A 19,223-nucleotide genomic window follows, 5' to 3' on the forward strand; every position below is an offset into this window, starting at 1 on the left:
TGCTATCCATGTTTCCAAACAGTATTATTTTTTTTAACTACTATCCATATTGCCAAACAATCTCAATGTGTACTTCAACTTTAATAATATAGATTTGCAGTTTTCTTTCTTTAGAATTGTTAAATTTGGGCTTTCCTGTTATTAAACTACTAATTGGATTTTTATAATGTGTTATATAACTTATACTAGGGTCGGCCCGGGCTACGCCCGGGTTTTTTGTTTTAATTTTAATTTTGATTATATATTTAGTATGTTTATTTAATATATAAATTTTAGAATTTATTATAAAAATATAAATAGCTATAGACAAACATAAAATAATTTTAAATGATTCATTGCTTTTGGCTTACGCAATTTAAAAATTCTAGTATCCAATTTTTTTGTTATTAGGAATTATATATAAGGTGAAGAACATAATGAATAAAAATGAATTAAATTCTAGTTATAGTATTTAATTGGTTAAATTGTAGACATGTTTCATTTCACTTAAAATAAAAAGAGTCCGTCTGCGCGCGGATTATATATTTCAATTTGTTAATATATATTATTTATTTTATATTTTTGTTTATCACTTTGCTTATATGTTATTTAATATTTATAATATATTTTATTACAATATTAGTAGGTAAAGATAATATAAATACTCATTATTTTAAGTAAAACTAAATTATATCTCTTATTCAAAGAAATTCATAAAAAAATAAATAAAATGCATTATTTATTTACATGTTAAATGTCCTCAATATATTCATCTCATGTATGTTTTTAGTGTGTTACTTCCCCACATTGTTGAAGATTTATAACTTAAAATTGTGATAAAAATTGGCAATGAATACATTTGTGAGTGACTTATATGCACAGACAATTGTTATAACTTTTATTTTAAGGAAAATTTAAAAAGTTTTGTGTTTATGAATTTTAAAGAGTTCCACTAACTCTTTCTTCCATTTTTTTTACTTCAATTATTGTATTGTTTACTCCGTATAGTTATATACTTATATCTCATGTAGTTCTTTGTGCATGTTACTCGAACCAATACGATGGAAGCACATATATATGAATAATATTGAGATTTTCTCATTTCAGATTTAAGCAAGCTATACCTTCGTTTTAGTAGTTAGCCTTTACGATACTGCTTGATCAAGTAAAAGAAATAACCAAAGTTATGATTCAGGTGACCTTTTAAGTATATATACCCAATCATGCCTACTGAAATTCTACAACTCTCTGCTGTCTATCCATTTTTCAGCTTCCATGTCTCTGTTAGGCATTTCTTCAAGAAAATTAAAATTTTTTAACTCCAATACCAGCCTAGCTCTGTCCAATCTATTCCATTATACAAAACAGTCACCAACCACCATATTTCTTCTTCTCAAACTATGAAACAATGTTGTAATTTCTTGTTCAATCTCAAACTATCAAGGCGTACATATGATGGTATAGAGTAGAAGAAGTATGAATCTTAGTCCATGACTGCTGGTCTTCTTGCACGCATCAATTAAAAAACGTGTGAAACAGATGGATTAGCTAGATTTGCGGGCTATGAACTCCAGGATGCTTAGCTTGCATTTGATCCCTCTTCTGAGGATTTTTCAGCTTCATCCTGCACATGTTCTCTTTGGCACTTAATTAAAGACCATGTATGCATTCTACAAAAACCTCAGAATCAACATAAACTTGCATCTAAAAATAAGCATTAACAATCCTAAGACAGTCTTATTTCACTCTAGGTTGATGATTCCCAATTTATCAATGGAAATACCAGTAAACACACAAAACAAACAGTCCACAAGCATGTTCTGCCTCAGATTTAGAAATATATAAATTACTATGGAACTTAGAAAAACCGCTGAGAAATTGTACCTTGAGCATGACAATCGATGAAAGTCAAAAAGTCAAGCAATCATCCCCACAATTGCCGCTGCTACTTCTGTACTTCGAAAATTGTTGTTGACTTCGCAACTCCTTATTTTGAAAGGTGAAAATGCCACATGTGTTTAGCTGAAAATAATATAACCTCACTAACACTATTGATAAGAAATTCTTCAATCAGACGTACCAGAACAGATTTTATTTGGCTAGTAATGCACAGAACATCCCATAATTAAAGACTGCTAACCTCTCTCCCGCTCCACCTGTATTTAGTTATGCAAAAATATCAACTCTGAATCGAATTTGTTATATATGAGCACAATTCTTGTTTTTTTTTGCTACAGATAGCTCATTGGCTCCATCCAACATCTCAAATCCAGCATGTTTTTGTGTTTAGACTTTAAGCTGCTTCACTAACCCGTCTGTTTTCTAATATCTCAGGTACACATAAAGAAGGATTCTAACCCTCAATTCGTGATGCTGTTGTGTAGGGGAGTACTTGCAGTAACCCATGACCTGAAACATACAAAACACATATCTTGATGGTCAAAGCACTGCAGGAGCTTTTGCTGCAGAAAGCATATGAATAAAAATGTTTAGAGACTCCCTTTGACTGAATGTATAAATCATCGATCTGGAACAAAACGTATAAGATTAAAAGCACCAAACGAAAATAATAGTTAGAGTATGTCGCTTCGAATGAAATAGATGATGCATATGCTAGAAGATGAGAACCCAATTAACTCAAAATCCATTATTATCACCACCGATGAACCTCTCGAATTTTACAGGGAAAGATTGGCTTGCATGAACGTAGAGGTTGTTGTTTTTCTTAAAAAATACTTTGAGAAATGCAAGATATTCGTTTTCCATATCCCTCTCTGATATTTATCGAGTCAAACTTAAACTTATACACAATGAGCAATGTATTAGAGTATCAGAGATATTTACCTTTGTTCCACCGGCTCAAACTCATGACTGATATTTGGGATGTCGTCTTCTGCTATAGTTGTCAGCACTGCAACGACACGTTTCTCTGCCACAATAGCTAATAATGATCCCGAGTCGTCGGAAACCAAACTGTGAGGATTTGGAACAATCTTGTTTCACCTTAGAATAAAATGCGATTGAAACAGGGAGAGCAATCAGAAGAGCTCAACCTTTTGGAGTTGACAACGAAATTCATCAGAATAAATATTGAATATTAAAAGAGATTTACAATGAGCGATGTACCTACAGGGAGAAGACGGCGAGATGATATCATTACAATAAGCGATACACCAAATCGTCGGAAACCAATGTATAGCTATGAGGAATTGCGGGGATGTGTTAAAGGTATGAACTTTATATAGGTGGAGATCCACCGCATGTAAAGGAGATAAGAATCATTGAATGAGTGATCTGTAGTAGTCGAAGGAGTTAAAAGGTGTTAATGGCATTGAATCAATAATCTCGTAACGTTTCGGAGGATAAGAACCGAAAACGAAACTACGATGTTTAATATAGGGATTGTTCACGACGATTCGTCTAACTCAACCCTCCTGAAACTCCATTGTTGGTGAAAGATCAAAGAAGAAGATGAACCCTAAAACTGGATATCGCTTGCGCTAAGAAAATATTAGTCTCTTTAACGGGGTTACTTTTTGACTTTTACAAAACTTAATAAGAAGGAGCCCGCTAAATATTCAAGACGAAGCCCATTTTAATTTGATTACGTTTAAATGATACGGTGTGTTTTGTTTGGCTAGACAGGTGTCACAACGTCAGAGCTCGATTTTCCTAGGTGGAATCCTATGTGGAGCAAGGAGGAGAGATCAAAACACTACTTTATATATAAAGATACTAGGGATTAACCCGGGCTACGCCCGGGATTTTTATTTTTTCTAATTTAAGTTGTTAAATTATTTATATTTAGGCTATGATTTATATTTATATAAATGTTAAAATGCATGTCATAATTAAAATTTACTTTTAAATTTTAACACGTTAAATTAACATATTTTTTACTATTTAAATATTTTTTTGTAATTTTATTGGCTATTTAATTATCATATTTAGCAAAACTATCTTTTGAGTGTTGGAATAAATGTTTTAAACATTTTATTAAACTGCAGAGTATTTTTGGATCGACCACATGCTCAACATTCGATCGATCCGTAAAAAGATGGTCGATCTCCTTGGCCAGGTAAGTACAATTTTAGCAAAAATATCTTTTATTTTCAAATATTAAGTATATAACTATTCTTTTTAATATATTTTTTAATTGTATTTTTGATTAAATTATTGTATTATAATGGTTATGTAAATATTTTTTGTGATGTTTGAATTTTTGTTGTTCGTATACTTAACCTAGATGATATTGATGTTTAACAATTTATTGTTTTCTGGGAATAGAAAATAATGATATATCAAAACGTATCTAATACTTGTTAAATGATAGTATAATGTAAATTACATCCATTATTTGAAAATAAACATTTGTTGTTTTTATTTTTATTTTAAATCAGAAATTATTTTTATTTAAAAACATTATTCATATATAATATAATAGTTTAAGTTTGGAAGATTAATCTATATATATAAATTATGTATATTTTTTAAAACATAATTTAAGATATTATATATTGAGTATCTGAATAAAAGCTGAATTTCTTATCTTGAAAATCAGATATTTATATTTTTGTCTTCATGTTATACTCACCAATCCATCATTGATATTTATAACTCAGTATGTTTTTTAAAAAACTTAGTTTTAAGTAATAAACGAATTTAATAAATTAAATTCATCACCTATAATGTTCTGTAAACTATATTTGAAAACTTTCTAAAATTATATTTTAAGCATAATATTATTATTATTTAATTTAAGTTATTTTAAACATAATATATGCTAAACCAACTTAAATTATATTTACAATAAGACCATCCTAAACCGGTTAGTAAACCAAAAACAATACTAAACCAACATGAACCAATACCTGATTCGGCGAGGAATGAAGTGTTTCGGGATAAACGCTTGAATGGTTATCAACTGAAATGGTTTGATCATGAAAGAGTTAGTATGAATATTAACAATAAAATTATAGATTAGATTAATTTAAATTTGTAAGAATACCTTTGAGTCTATGAAAAGCAATTCAATTCCCATGAATAAGTTTGGCTTTTGGAAGTTGCGGGTTTCCCAACAATGAATCCACCTAACAAAAAGTTTGTTGTTATAAAAAAATCTCATTCAATGTCATTAAAGGTTTCTGGGACGGGAAGAGTTGATAGTGAAACCATTTTTTTGGTCGAGTGCTTTGAAATTTTGCTTAATAGTGTGAGGTTGATGTGGATGGAATAATGAATTTTATAGGGACTTTCTTGATGTAAAACTATACATTTTTTTTTGTTTAATGTGGTATTTCCATTTTTATATAATTTACTACCATTTAAAGATAGAAGTACATTTTAAGATAGATGCTTAAATCTTAATGTACTTTTTCCATTTTTTAAAATGTTTATTTCCATTTCTTATATTTTTATTTACGTAATATCTAAATTTTATATTTTTAAATAGATATTTAAATATTAATGCACTTTTTCCATTTTTTAAATTGTGTATTTACTTATATTATATATTTTACATTTTAAGATAGATGTTTAATGCTTGATGAACTTTTTCCATTTTTAAAAAAATAGTGTATTTACTTATTATTACATATATAATTCATATATTATATATTTACATTATTTACTTATTATTTATTTTCATGTATATGTATTTCTATTTCTTGTACTTTTAATTTACTTAATATCTATATTTTACATTTTTAGATAGATGTTTAAATCTTAATGTATGTTTTCCATTTTTTAAATTGTATATTTCCATTTGTTATACTTTCTATTTACGTAATATCTATATTTTAAATTTTAATATATATTTTTAAATCTTAATGTAATTTCCCATTTTTTAAATTTGGTATTCACTTATATTATATATTTACTTATTATTTATTTTTCTTTATATTGTGTATTTCTATTTCTTATACTTTCTATTTACTAATAATTTTATATTTTAAGATTGATTTACATTTTAAGATAGATGTTTAAATACTAATGTACTTTTTCTATTTTTTTTAATTGTGTATTTCCTTTTCTTATACTTTCTATTTGCGTAATATCTATATTTTACATTTTAAGATAGATGTTTAAATCTTAATATACTTTTTCCATTGTTTTTAAGTTGTGTATTTCTTTTTCTTATATTTTCTATTTACTTAATATCTATATTTTACATTTTAAGATAGATGTTTAATATTTAATATACTCTTTCCATTTTTAAAAAATTGTGCATTTACTTATTATTGTATATATAATTCATATATTTATATATTTATAATATTTACTTATTATTTATTTTTTTATATATTGAGTATTTCTCTTTTTATACTTTATATTTAGTTAATGTCTATATTTTATATTTTAAGATAGATGTTTAAATCTTTACGTATTTTTCTATTTTTAATGTAAAACGGCAATGTTTAATAGAAGAACTTGGACAAATAGTCAAACATATTTATGTTTAATGTAGTATTTCCATTTTTATGTTGTATGTTTTACTTATATTTATTATTTTCGAAATTATATATAATGTTTTTTGTTTTTTTTTTATAAAACGGTAATGTTACATTATGGAGATAAGCCGTCTTTTTTTTTTAAGTGAAAAATAGTAATCTTACATATGTTTAATGTAGTTTTTCCATTTTTTAATGCTGTATGTTTACATATTTTTTACAATTTTCGAAAATAATTAATATTAAAATGTAAAACTATATTTTATGCCACGTGTCATCTTTCGGAATAAATTTTTTCCGCTGATGTGTACGCCCTATGGAGCCTCAAAAGATATATTGAGTATTTCTCTTTTTTATACTTTATATTTAGTTAATGTCTATATTTTATATTTTAAGATAGATGTTTAAATCTTTACGTATTTTTCTATTTTTAATGTAAAACGGCAATGTTTAATAGAAGAACTTGGACAAATAGTCAAACATATTTATGTTTAATGTAGTATTTCCATTTTTATGTTGTATGTTTTACTTATATTTATTATTTTCGAAATTATATATAATGTTTTTTGTTTTTTTTTTATAAAACGGTAATGTTACATTATGGAGATAAGTCGTCTTTTTTTTTTAAGTGAAAAATAGTAATCTTACATATGTTTAATGTAGTTTTTCCGTTTTTTAATGCTGTATGTTTACATATTTTTTACAATTTTCGAAAATAATTAATATTAAAATGTAAAACTATATTTTATGCCACGTGTCATCTTTCGGAATAAATTTTTTCCGCTGATGTGGATGCCCTATGGAGCCTCAAAAGCTCCCTTTTATTAGTAGAGATTCACACAGGTTATAATTTTTAAAATATTAAAGCATGTGATATAACTAAAGAGAACATGCCAACTAGTTCATTTGAAAGCAAACGGAATTGTGAATTTGGATTATGCCAACCAGTTCATTTGATGAGAAACGAAGACCGTAGCAAATGACTTGAAAAGAAATCCAAATTTGCATGTGAATTCTTATATATTTAAAACGTGACATACTTGGCATGAAATGACATCCACGTTAAGAAGTAACTGTTACTCGGTGTAATGATTGAATTACTTTTAATAGAACCGACCCAAAAACAATACTGTTGTACATTACTACTCTAATCTGTAAAACTTAGATGGAAGGAATAAATTCAATAGTATACATGTATACTATTAACCTTCTTCTTTTTTGAGAAAGGGTTTTGACATGTACTATTCCTTCCTTAATTAGTTTCCTCTCAAAATCGCATTTACTACAGATACATCATCCAACGATGTAACAGCTTCGTGCCGCGTGTACTAACTCCAAAGTTAAAACACAAGATTCCAAAAAAATGTTATAAAGTTGACAAAAAAGATTTTCATGGACCCATACGTATATTACCAACGTCCGCCTATATAAACCCTAAACGTCGTCTGTTTGTTTTCAAATCTTCACAAGACTTTCTATCCTTTGACGTGGGAATGAATTATTATCAGTTTGATCCCACGAGAATGAATAATTCAGAAAATGTTCAATCTTATGTTCAAAACGAAAATTTCACCCCTGTTTCACAACCATCTTACTTGACAAGAGATCAAGAGCATGAGATCATCGTCTCTACTCTGAGACAAGTGATATCCAGCCCCGGTGGTGACACTTCTTCATCAAACTGGATCGCTAGTGAAGCTCTTCCGCCTCCGGACGCTGGCCCTTGTCCTATCTGTGGTGTCACCGGTTGCTACGGCTGCGCTTTCCCACGGCCCGCAGAGATAAAGAAGGAGAAGAAGCACAAAGGAGTGAGGAAGAAGCCATCAGGTAAACTGTATTTCAATATTATGTTCCAACATCTTATAATCTGTTCGCCCAATTTATGTATAATTTTTTCATTAACCATTAGGTAAATGGTCGGCTGAGATATGGGATCCAAGTATAAAGGCAAGGAGGTGGCTTGGAACGTTTCCCACCTATGATATGGCAGTGCAGTCTTATGAAGAAGCAGAATATGAAATTGCTGGAAGAAGGTCGGCGTGAAGTGACTCAGGGAGAAGGAAGCGTTTACCGAGAAGATATACGTATATGATTGATCATCCCGGCTATTTTCTTTGAATAAGATCCAAACTTTTCTGTTAAGACTTTGGAATGTTATATGGTCTTGTTACTAGAAAACAGACTATAAGACTTGTGTTGTTTTTTTAATATATAAATATAGTCATATTCCTAAAACCACACATGACTACATGACCATTGACCACACATGTAGCGCACAGTAGTGTGAAGTCAACGAATATAACAAGGAAAAAAAGTAAGAGAAAAAGGTGTACACGTGTGGTATCCCGCCATGATTTGAATTTACATTACACCCATGCAGTCGTTTTCCCTTCCTAGTTTGTGTAAACATATGTACTCTTTTTATTTTGTAAATAACATAACTTTTTTTTTAAAAAACCTTCACATCACTTTGATCATTTCCAGCTCTTACTAAATCGATCGCTGATTGACCATTGATTGATACACTCTGGCGTTTAGCAGAGCTTGAGAAATCAAACGTAAGTAGCAAGCAACGAGTGGTGGGGATAACTAAAGGATCAAACGTACATAAAGAAAAAAGAAGTTGTGTTGATCAAATGCATTTTATTGCTCAAATCCTTTGTTTATATCAGAAACCCAAGATGTGTCACAACGATCTACGTAACGGTTATGATTCAAATCACCGTTTTATAAATCAAATTAGTTCATAAGTATAAAACCTTAATTACCCCTAGTCCGGTTAACTTGGTATTCCAATTCGGTTTTGATAATCATAACGGAGCTGGCCCGTCATATACAAACTGATACGTTCTATATTCACGTATACGTCTCTAGTATAACGATTTTCATGATTATTTTTGAAAAAATAAATATAAAGATTTTGAAAAATGATAAGAAGCAAGATATGATGAACTTGCATTGCATGTGATGGGATGGGGAAGCTAAGCCTATTGAATTAGGGGCGGTAATTAGTAGATATAAATATATAATTAGCATTAAATAAATATTTTCTCTATTAACCAAAACAATAAACTATAATCATTAACTTCTACAGTAATATCTCTCTCGTAACTTACACAAGACATCTAATGATTTAGACGGCTCACCATCTCCGAGAAGTAAATACCCACTTCCCACTCCTCTATCTATACATATAAGCTAAAGCGTTTATACATTCCAAATAAATATAAATACACACGTTTCGTTTTCTTCTTCTGTCACTTGAAAAAATCGTTACTTTTTATCAACCCCATCTCACTCGAAATGACTGATCATAAACAACTACGGAACTGGTCACAGTTTGATGACTATGAATTCATCCAAGAAGAAAACTTGTTCTCATTATTCGATCACTCACTTTCCTTCGATTACAAGTAAGTTCACAAGGGTTGTACTGTTTTAACAAAAGAAGGGGAAAGTAGTTTGTTTGTATTAGCAATTGATCTAATATATATGATCTCTTGGTTGTTTGACTTTGTGCAGTTCGTCCACTAACAACCCTTTAAGTGATATCCAAACCCAAACTTGGTTTTCTTTCCAAGACATCATTAATGTTGATCCTATCTCTACTTGTTTCTTGGCTGGTGATCATACGTTTATGGCTTCAGATGATGTTCAGGCCATTTCTACCTTTTCTCAAGGTATAAAAGTATGAATACATACATATATACATGCTTGGATTATGATACTAATCTTCTGACGTGTAACAGATGTGTTTAGTGGATCGTGGAATGAAATTACTGGTAATTTCAATAATCATTTTGAACCAATTAGAAATGAAATGTCAAGCATAGGGGTTCCAAACATGGAGATGATATTGCACGAGAGTAACAACACAATGAAAGAGATAACATGCTATAAGAGGAGAGAGAGAACAGATGGAGTACTCGTCAAGAGCTTGTCAAGAGAAGAAATCAAGCCATACTTCTACATGCCGATAACTAAAGCAGCCAAAGAGCTTAACGTTGGACTAACCCTTTTGAAGAAAAAAAGTCGTGAGTTGGGTATTTCTCGTTGGCCTCACCGCAAGCTTATGAGCATTCAGGGCATCATTACTAACCTCCTGGTGAGTTCACACACATGTCACATGTGTATATACATAGTCAATATGCCTTTCACATGGGGTCACACTTATATATAACGTGGTGATCTTTTTTATGAAAGGATCACTTAGGAAAGACGGAGGATGAAAGGATCAGGAGCAAGCTGACGAAAGCTCTGAAGATTTTGGAGAGGGAGAAGAAAATGATTGAGGAGGATCCTAATTTGGAATTTGGGGATGAGACTAAGAGGTTAAGACAGGCTTGCTTTAAAGCTAATTACAAACGAAGACGGCTTTTGTCTATTTCTAACACATCTTTTTTTTCGTGAGAGCAAGAGCTTGCATGTCTAGATCAGAGACGTAGAGGAGAAAGAGGTTTAACAAACAATGACATGTACTAGTTTCTTTTGACGATGATCAATACTTCTCATGAAAGTGGTTTTGCGTGTATAACAGAGCTAATCCAGTTTTCATCCTGTTTTTTTTTTCTACTGTTTTCTTGGTTTACAAAGCAAACGATATCGCTAACAAAAAAGAAGAAGCAAAAAGTACCCTAATGAAAACAAACATTTTATTAATGTTTTTTCTTCTGATTTGGTTTAGTATATTATTACTTATAGGATAAGTAGGAAGATTTATGTCGACATAATTCCAAGGAATATTAAAAAGTAAAATTTACTTCGGGTGCAACTGGATTACAAGTTTTTGGAATGAAATTGTTTGGAATGGCTTATTCCTGCAGATTCCAAATTTTTTTTACCATTTGAATGGAATAGAAAACAAATCTCATTCCAATGATTCCTTATGGAATGTTTGGAAAAAAATGGAATGCAGTTATAAAACATTCATGGTTAAAAAAGTTCATGAATAAGTGGAATGAGTGGAATGGAATTCAATTTTTTTTATTCCATAACTTCTCTTATTCCATTCATCTACGTTCCATTTTTTTTAATTCCATTCATTCATGATATTCCATAAATTGATAACCAGTTACAGCCTTCGTTGTAGTGATTTCTAATTTTTTTTTCCAGGCTGGTTTTATTGGTATGTGAATACTTGAACTCGAACCGAAACCGTTAAGGTCTGTACAATTGGGCTTGAATGGTTTTAATATAGCCCAATAAAACTAATATACTAAGAGCAACATTATTGGTTCTACTTAATTTTGTCCTTAGAATAAAATAATATTATTTTTTAGTTAGGGACAAGTGCATAAGGACTTTCTTAATTTTGTTGATTATTGGTAGGACCAAAAAAGTCCTTAGCATATTTTATATTATTTATTTTAATGTGTAATTAGATATAAAAAATACATTTTAAATAAAACATAAAAGAGAAGTTTAACATTAAAAAAAAAAAATTACAACAAACATTTTATTAAATTCAAAAAACATAAAAATTACATATTATTTGGAAGATAATAGCATCATCACGGACCCGTAACGCCCGAAGACCAGGACCGGACAAACTGAAATATTTGCTAAACGAGAGTGCCTGATTTTCTTTCTCCATATTTGCTAAACGAAACAAAACCTTAATCTCTTATTCATGGAAGAGGGACTAGACTTGGAACATACACATAGCCACAAACGAAGGCGCGAGAATAGTCATGCACGTCGTCACGTTCTGTCACCTTTTCATTTCTCACCCCATCCTCATCAATCTCATAAAGAGTAAGGCAATTACGAACCTTATCACCTTTTCCTTCAACTCCCACGAACCATACGATGACACTCTTAGGCTTCACAAAACAGTATACAGGACTAGCATCATCACGGACCCGTAACGCCCGAAGACCAGGACCGGACAAACTGAAATATTTGCTAATACAATCCTGGTGGTCGAACCTCACCTCACCTAATAACCTCGCAAACATGTAAACAAACATCTCAGTTTCATGAGATAAACAACAATCAATCACACATACCCTTTCACACATATATGATACGACATCCCTAAATCTATAAACAACAATCAATCATTTCAGTTCCGTAAGTCTAAATACATGCAAACCCCGTCCAAAGTAGATCGAAAACATAAACCATATACATGCAAATCAGAAGGAGGAGGAACACATACCCTTTCACCTTCCAATCGCAGAGAGATGCCTCGGGATGAAATCCGTCGAGAGGAGACGACTTGGGAGGAGATTCGTCGAGAAGAGACGACGTGGGAGGAGAATCGTCGACGGAGACGACTTGGGAGGAGGTTCGTTGATCTGGACAACGGTGACGAAGGAGATGTGCCGTCGAGAGGAGACGACTTGGGAGGAGATTGGTCGAGAAGAGACGACGTGGGAGGAGATTCGTCGACGGAGACGACTTGGAAGGAGGTTCGTCGACGGGACAACGGTCACGGAGGAGATGCGACGGTGAGAGCAAAATCTCCGTTTCGATCGCCGCCAGAGAGAACAAGAGAGAGACGCGAAATGTCGATCTGGATCCCAATTTGATTTTTCCATAACAAAACCCTTCAACCTATCTCTCCCCGACACGTATCACCTAAGGACAAAAAAAAAATATGTTAGCTAACGACGAAACGGACGCGTCCCACCGAATTTAAAGGAATTTTGATTTAAATTAAATCTTTTAATCCCTAAGGACTTAAGCTAACGACCCTGATAATGTTGCCCTAACTGCCCAGTTCACCAGTTGCATGCGTCCGAATCCCAATAAAAGAATCGCTAGAGATCAACGGTGATTCATTAATTCATCGAGATCTACAACGATGATTCATACATTAAAGACAGCAAGAAGACACAAGCGAAAATCACAAACACGACACACGTTGACATACACGCGTCAAAGTATAAGCCGAGTTCACGGGCAAGAGAAGACATCCCCACTATCAATCCAACGGTTATCAGCGTCGACGGTGGATCCCTTGTTACTACCTGCGGTGGTGAGAAGAAGACTCTTGATTTTGTGAATACATTTGTGGTCGCGGATGCGGTTCAGGACCGCTCTTTTGTTCAGCGCCTGCGTTTGCGTTTCAGACGATTTCAGTTGTAGCTGGTTACACACTTGTTCCTCTTTTAAATTCTCTTCTCCTTCCTCCGATTGGACTCGTTTAGAAATCTCAAACTCCATTTCACAAAAAAGGGAAAACAGAAAGCTCGAGAAAGATTTTTTTGTTGTTGTTGATGATATTGTGTAATGACTAACAACAACACTCGTGTGTATTTATATACAGAGCATATAATAATGGATTGGTGACACTTCGCATTCAGTTTTATATTAAAAAAACAAAGTGGACTAATACATTATACTTTGGGCCGTAGTTCCATTGGTTTATTTGGAAACCGGTGGCTGATTTGGTTTTTTCATCTTCATAAAACAAAGAAAATAAACTATGTGCTCTCCTACGTGACATAGCTTTATATAGTTGAATGACTCAATTTCCCCGCGTTTAGTGCGTTCTTCATACCTTGAATTCCTAATACCAAATGACATTATAAAATGTATAATATGTAGTCGACAGGTCCGAAACGAAGTTCAAACTATATGAGGAAACAACCCAATTGTCTTATAATTTAAACATTTATTCGTAGTCAAGAACTAAAATACCAATGGGAGAACTCTAATATGGCCAGTTTATAAGACGAACATCGACCACTTTGAGTTCATCAAGGCACATTTTATTTTACTGTTTTTTACAATAGTATTTATTTATTTAGGAGAAAAATTTACCTTTCTTCAATGATTTTTTATTTGTAGATATAAGTGTTTGTACTTATGAGACATGAATACTGAAAAACACACCAGCCAAATGATCAAAGACCACAAATACTCTAAAGATCTATATATAGGTCAAGTATTCAATGTTTGTATGTTAGGACACACGTTTCTAACCAAAACCGCTAGCTGCTAGGGAGCTAGGCCGTCATGGAAGAACCGAATACAACACAATGAAGTAAGTATAGTTTTAAGTTTACATAGGAAGAACGTGGTAACCACTTTTGGTAGCAGTAGTAAGCAACGTCCCACGGAATATACGAACTAGAATCTGGCTGCATGTCCCATTACTTGACACAATAAACTCAAACAAACACTTATTGGGATTCCTCAAGTTATGGCTTTCACAGAAACACAACCACGAATCATATGAGAATATGCATCCTCTACCGTGTTTCTCAATCTTCAGTGGCCATTTCTTTCCATTTTCATCACAAAGCTCGATGTCTTGGCCTTCCTCCAGCTCGATCCCGTTCGCTTTCAGAAAAGTTGTCGGTATTTCCTAGCAACACATAGAAAACTCATATTTGTTTGTTTATGTTATAACCATTAAGACATATTTATATATAGAACCGGTTCTTACAACTCACCAGTAAACGAAGTGAACCGACTGCAATATTCCTCACAAAATGCGGATTCTTGGGTTTATAAACCGGTTCTTCAGATCCTTTGTGTTTCTTCTCAGGAACCCATGACATCTCACGAGGATCTACATATGATCAAAATCAAACTTTAATAAATTGAATCAAATAGGATAAAAAAACAATTAAATTCAGTTACCTCTAGACCGGTTAACCTTTTTCCTAGTATTTCTTTGGTGGACCGGTTCAATCTCACCAAAAACACTAGCCTCCTCTCTAACCGAAACGCGTTTACGATTCTGCATGACCCTCTTGCCACAGTCTTCCCAAGGTTCCGGTTTGATAGAAATACCCACAGGTTTAACGAGAACCGGTTCTTTCTCAACAGAAACCCTAAATCTATCTAGGTCTTTTTTACATCCGTCTTTGGCGAAAATCGTGACGTCAAATCTAGACTCGCCGTTGTATCTAAACAAAAGAAAGTCTCCAAACTCAAGAGAATGTTCGTTTGCAAATTTTTCCCAACCTTGTCTGAAAACAACAACACCAATCTTTGTCTCCACATCCCATAACCGTCCGATCTCATCTACTAATACCACTTTTTTAGGTAATGGCTTATCTAAGATGTTTATGAATGCTTGAGGTATCACCTGCACGTTAATTTTGATATTAATTAGTTTCCAAGAGAAAAAAGAATATTTAAGTCCTAGAGAAGAAAAAGAGATAACATAGGAACATACCAGTTGGTGAGAGCTGAACTCGGGAAGATAAACCTTGAAAAACTCCAAGTCTTTACGCCCATGAGAGGAAGAAGATGGAGAAGGAGTCTTCTCACTAGTTTCAACCATTCTTTCTTTCTTCTTCTTTGATCAGCTTTTTGGTAGTGATTAAGTAAATTAAACAGGAGAGGGTTTAAAGACTCATGAAGATAGATGAATCAGAGGACGAGAGGATCTAATCTTGTGTGATAAACTGATACGAAAACCTTTATTAGCGAGAAAACGAACAGGCAAATTTATATTTTCGGTGCCCTAATAAAAAGGAAAATAAATCGCCAACTTTAATTTGTGTAAGTTACGAGTTTTGCTTTCTACTCCCCTTGGTTTTTGTTATTTATGTTACAGCCTCTTAACTTCTGTTTTTTTACAACTTAATACCTTTATGACATGATTTCTTCACTTGTGGTAGGATAACAACTCCTCTTGCTGTTTCCTGCTTACGTAGCTTAAGAGCTATTAGCCTGATGCTGTGGTTTGTAGATGCCTGATGCTGTGGTTGATTATGATCTATTAAACGGGAAATGAAACTGCAACACCCGTCTCCTCCTCTTTCGAGACCAGCGTGCTACTTACCGAAAAGTACTGAATCAAACCGAGTTATTTAAAACCGAATAAAATATCAAACACATTTAATAAAATAAATTTGAATGAAATACATCTTTAAATTGATTTATAAAAATACGTCGAATAAATGGAATGAAAACCAAAATAAAAATACGATGATCCCCAAGACATCAAACCGTCCAAGTATCCAACTACTCGGCAAGTTCACCTGCAATGGAAAGAAAGAGGGATGAGCAACAGGAGAGTCACCCAGTGAGGTATGGGATGCTAAACCGCAAACCACTGACTCAATACATAACACTACGACTATGTAGGCATAGCTCTAGCATTAACAAACAAGATGCCTAGCGCATCACACAGAACAAACAATATGCTGATGGTACATAGCTAGTTCACACACCCTGCGTTCTCCTCATACGGATATACGATAATATAATATGCGTCGCTAGTCCAGACATCTCTGGACCCCCGCACTCCACCAATATGCGTCGATATGCAAACATCTCTGCACCCCGCACCATAAAATATATACGTCGCTAGCTCAGACGTCTCTGGGCCCCCGTACTCATCACATATGCGTTGCTAGCTCAGATGTCTCTGTGCCCCCGCACTCTATACGTCGCTAGCTCAGATTTCTCTGGCCCCCGTACTCTATACGTCGCTAACTCAGATTTCTCTGACCCCCGTACTCATATGCGTCGCTAGCCAAGATCTCTCTGGGCCCCGACACTCCTCATATAGTCCCTACTATATAACTATATATACATATAACAGTTTTTAACATCAATCATTTCACACAACCGTTGAATCCTCTATTATCATATTTCCAGTTTAACAATCAAAAATAATAGTAGACAAACAAGACTCTCAAACAGACTCGATTTACAGAAACAAATCATGCTTCGAAACTAGGCTTTCCATAATAGTAGTACTAAACTAGCTCGGGATTTAACGAACTAACTTTCACCTTAGCCAATAAAAAGGAAACATAAGCGAGTCCGACTATAAACGAAATGACTTTATCAGCAAGAAAGCTACGGTTTCGCCATGGATCTCGCTCTTGCCAATGACACACACCAGACCGAAAATGAATAAACACAAAACAACGAGGCATTATTAATACAATTAATTTAGGGTTTGATTAAGAAACTTGCGTTACAAGAAATTAATAATAATACACTAAACCTTCCTGATCACGCTCTCTACATCACCAATCGCGTACGTCACGAGGCTGAAACTAGGGCCCTCCAAACGACACGGCGGTATGTGTTGATGGATGGTGGTGATGACAACGGCGGCTCCGGTGGAAGAACGTGTGGATCAACACCGGTCCTATCGAGATGCAGCGGCTCTGGATCTGCTCTTGTTTTCTCTTCTTCTGGTTTGGTGGCTCACGTCAACATAGGAACGATGGTGATGCACTGATGCTTCAGCTGGTTGGAGGTGGTGAAAGACCACAACACTAACGAGATGTGACGGCTAGGTCATTCGGGGAAGGAAGGGAATGCATATAATCATACATATACCACTAATCACAACAAACCAAGGGTTTGGTTCAAAGGATTATTAATTAAATTCAAACCAGTTGGTTTAGAGAACCAGAGAACCAGGTCGTTACAGAAACATCGTGCAGCAGCAAAACATGTTTCACGAGAGAACACGTGTTTTATACGGCACTGCAAACTCCACCGAGAACCCTAATATACCTTAAGGCACAAGAACTGTTAGTTTTGATAGTGAGGAGGATATTACTAGTTCCTTGAATGACAACTTGTGGAATGACTTAACCGAGTTTTATGCATGTGATCACCATGAAGTCTCTTCTCATGATGGAGCCATGGTTCCATTAACTGTTGTTTACTCGAGAGCTCAGAGCGAGAGAGGTGAACCGGAAACCTGGTCTGCTTCATGTTCATGGTGCTTATGGTGAAATGCTTGATAAGAGATGGCCTAGCGAGCTTAGACCATCTCCAATGGCTTACTCTATTTTTTACTCTAAAATAGAGTAACTCTATAATAGAGTTTGAATATGCTTCAATGTTACTCTATTTTAGAGTAAAAAATAGAGTGATGAACAAAAAAAAAAAAATTACTCTATATTTAGAATAAACCTATTTTTTACTCTATTATAGAGTGAGAAATAGAGTACCATTGGAGCATTTTTACTCTAAACTCTATTTTAGAGTGAAAAAATAGAGTGGAGTTGGAGATGCCCTTAAAAGCCTCCTTGACCGTGGATGGGTTCTTGCATATGCAGATGTTAGGTCAGTCGTCGACTCAGTCCCATCTTCTCAGTCTCTCTCTCTCAAAACTTAATGGAGATAATGTATCAGTTTTTTGGCTTCTTGGGTGGAAATGAAGGCAGAGAGACAAACAGCTGTTAGAAAAACATAGCTTAATGGAATCAAATCCAAAATGCTTTTACTTATGCAATGATTAGTCAACTATCTATTTATTTATTACATATTCACTTTTGCTCAAATCATATCATTTTGACAACTCAAACTTTTTCCAAAAGTGGCTTTATTCATGGACTACAAATTCTCGACGTTCCAAATCCAAAAACCAAAGTCGTCCGGTTTTCTATTTTTCTTACTAATCTTTTCTCCCTTAATAAGCATATTCGAAGATGCTTTTATTGACTGTGTGCATAGTTATAAACTTAAAGAAGAAACATGAAGATGGGAGGGAATGTGACGTTCACTTATTCAACCGACCATGAAAGTGGAAACGCACGTCGCACCCAGTTGTGTGAGTAGAGGAAGTGATATCCTTTTGGCACATTTATTCTATTAGTGTTCTTTTGTAACTATTGTTTCCTTCTTGTTTACTTATTCTTTCGCATTTATTTCTTTTGATATCTTTTATATTCGTGATTGGCGCCTTTTACTATTGTGATGATAACCGAGTTTTCACTTTCGAAATGGGACACAGATCGTGGTTTTTCATATGACCATGCATGCATCAGTAAAGTTATTTTCAGCTTTGAATAATGGGATGTTTGGTGAAACATGCACAAACACAACATAAAAATCTTAAATTTAGGCCCTTATAAT

The 19,223-nt window shown here is 33.4% G+C and overlaps 2 protein-coding genes, 1 long non-coding RNA gene and 1 pseudogene across 7 annotated transcripts; 2 read left to right on the forward strand and 2 right to left on the reverse strand.

Moving 5' to 3' along the window:
- Positions 1-1,341: 1,341 nt before the first annotated feature.
- On the reverse strand, positions 1,342-3,616 carry LOC125576538. Of its 3 annotated transcripts, none has more exons than XR_007314962.1 (6): positions 3,106-3,616; positions 2,824-2,982; positions 2,338-2,506; positions 2,060-2,135; positions 1,864-1,965; positions 1,342-1,603 (listed from the first exon to the last, which is right to left on the reverse strand). It is a non-coding gene; the product is annotated as an uncharacterized LOC125576538 (long non-coding RNA). The 3 variants fall into 3 exon arrangements; XR_007314964.1 differs by having other exon boundaries at positions 1,342-1,616; positions 2,338-2,388; positions 3,106-3,614; XR_007314963.1 differs by having other exon boundaries at positions 2,338-2,388; positions 3,106-3,606.
- Positions 3,617-7,493: 3,877 nt separating this feature from the next.
- On the forward strand, positions 7,494-10,839 carry LOC106355312 (putative ethylene-responsive transcription factor ERF121). The gene is made up of 2 exons (XM_013795286.3): positions 7,494-8,255; positions 8,338-10,839. Exons 1-2 carry the CDS (start codon positions 7,922-7,924, stop codon positions 8,469-8,471), a joined length of 468 nt encoding a protein of 155 aa, XP_013650740.2. The 5' UTR covers positions 7,494-7,921; the 3' UTR covers positions 8,472-10,839.
- On the forward strand, positions 9,732-11,440 carry LOC106355311 (annotated as a pseudogene).
- Positions 11,441-11,629: 189 nt separating this feature from the next.
- On the reverse strand, positions 11,630-19,103 carry LOC106356501 (putative B3 domain-containing protein At5g66980). 3 transcript variants are annotated; one of them, XR_007314965.1, is made up of 4 exons: positions 15,024-19,103; positions 14,834-14,952; positions 13,306-14,745; positions 11,630-13,010 (listed from the first exon to the last, which is right to left on the reverse strand). XR_007314965.1 is itself a non-coding variant. In XM_013796248.3 (4 exons), exons 1-4 carry the CDS (start codon positions 15,670-15,672, stop codon positions 14,440-14,442), a joined length of 984 nt encoding a protein of 327 aa, XP_013651702.1. In that variant the 5' UTR covers positions 15,673-19,103; the 3' UTR covers positions 13,196-14,439. The 3 variants fall into 3 exon arrangements, 2 of the variants coding, with proteins under 2 accessions (XP_013651702.1, XP_048592784.1); XM_013796248.3 differs by lacking the exon at positions 11,630-13,010 and having other exon boundaries at positions 13,196-14,745; positions 15,024-15,474; positions 15,565-19,103; XM_048736827.1 differs by lacking the exon at positions 11,630-13,010 and having other exon boundaries at positions 13,196-14,745.
- Positions 19,104-19,223: the final 120 nt, after the last annotated feature.

This window comes from Brassica napus, chromosome A7 (genome assembly GCF_020379485.1).
Source record: "Brassica napus cultivar Da-Ae chromosome A7, Da-Ae, whole genome shotgun sequence".
Lineage (NCBI taxonomy): Eukaryota > Viridiplantae > Streptophyta > Magnoliopsida > Brassicales > Brassicaceae > Brassica > Brassica napus.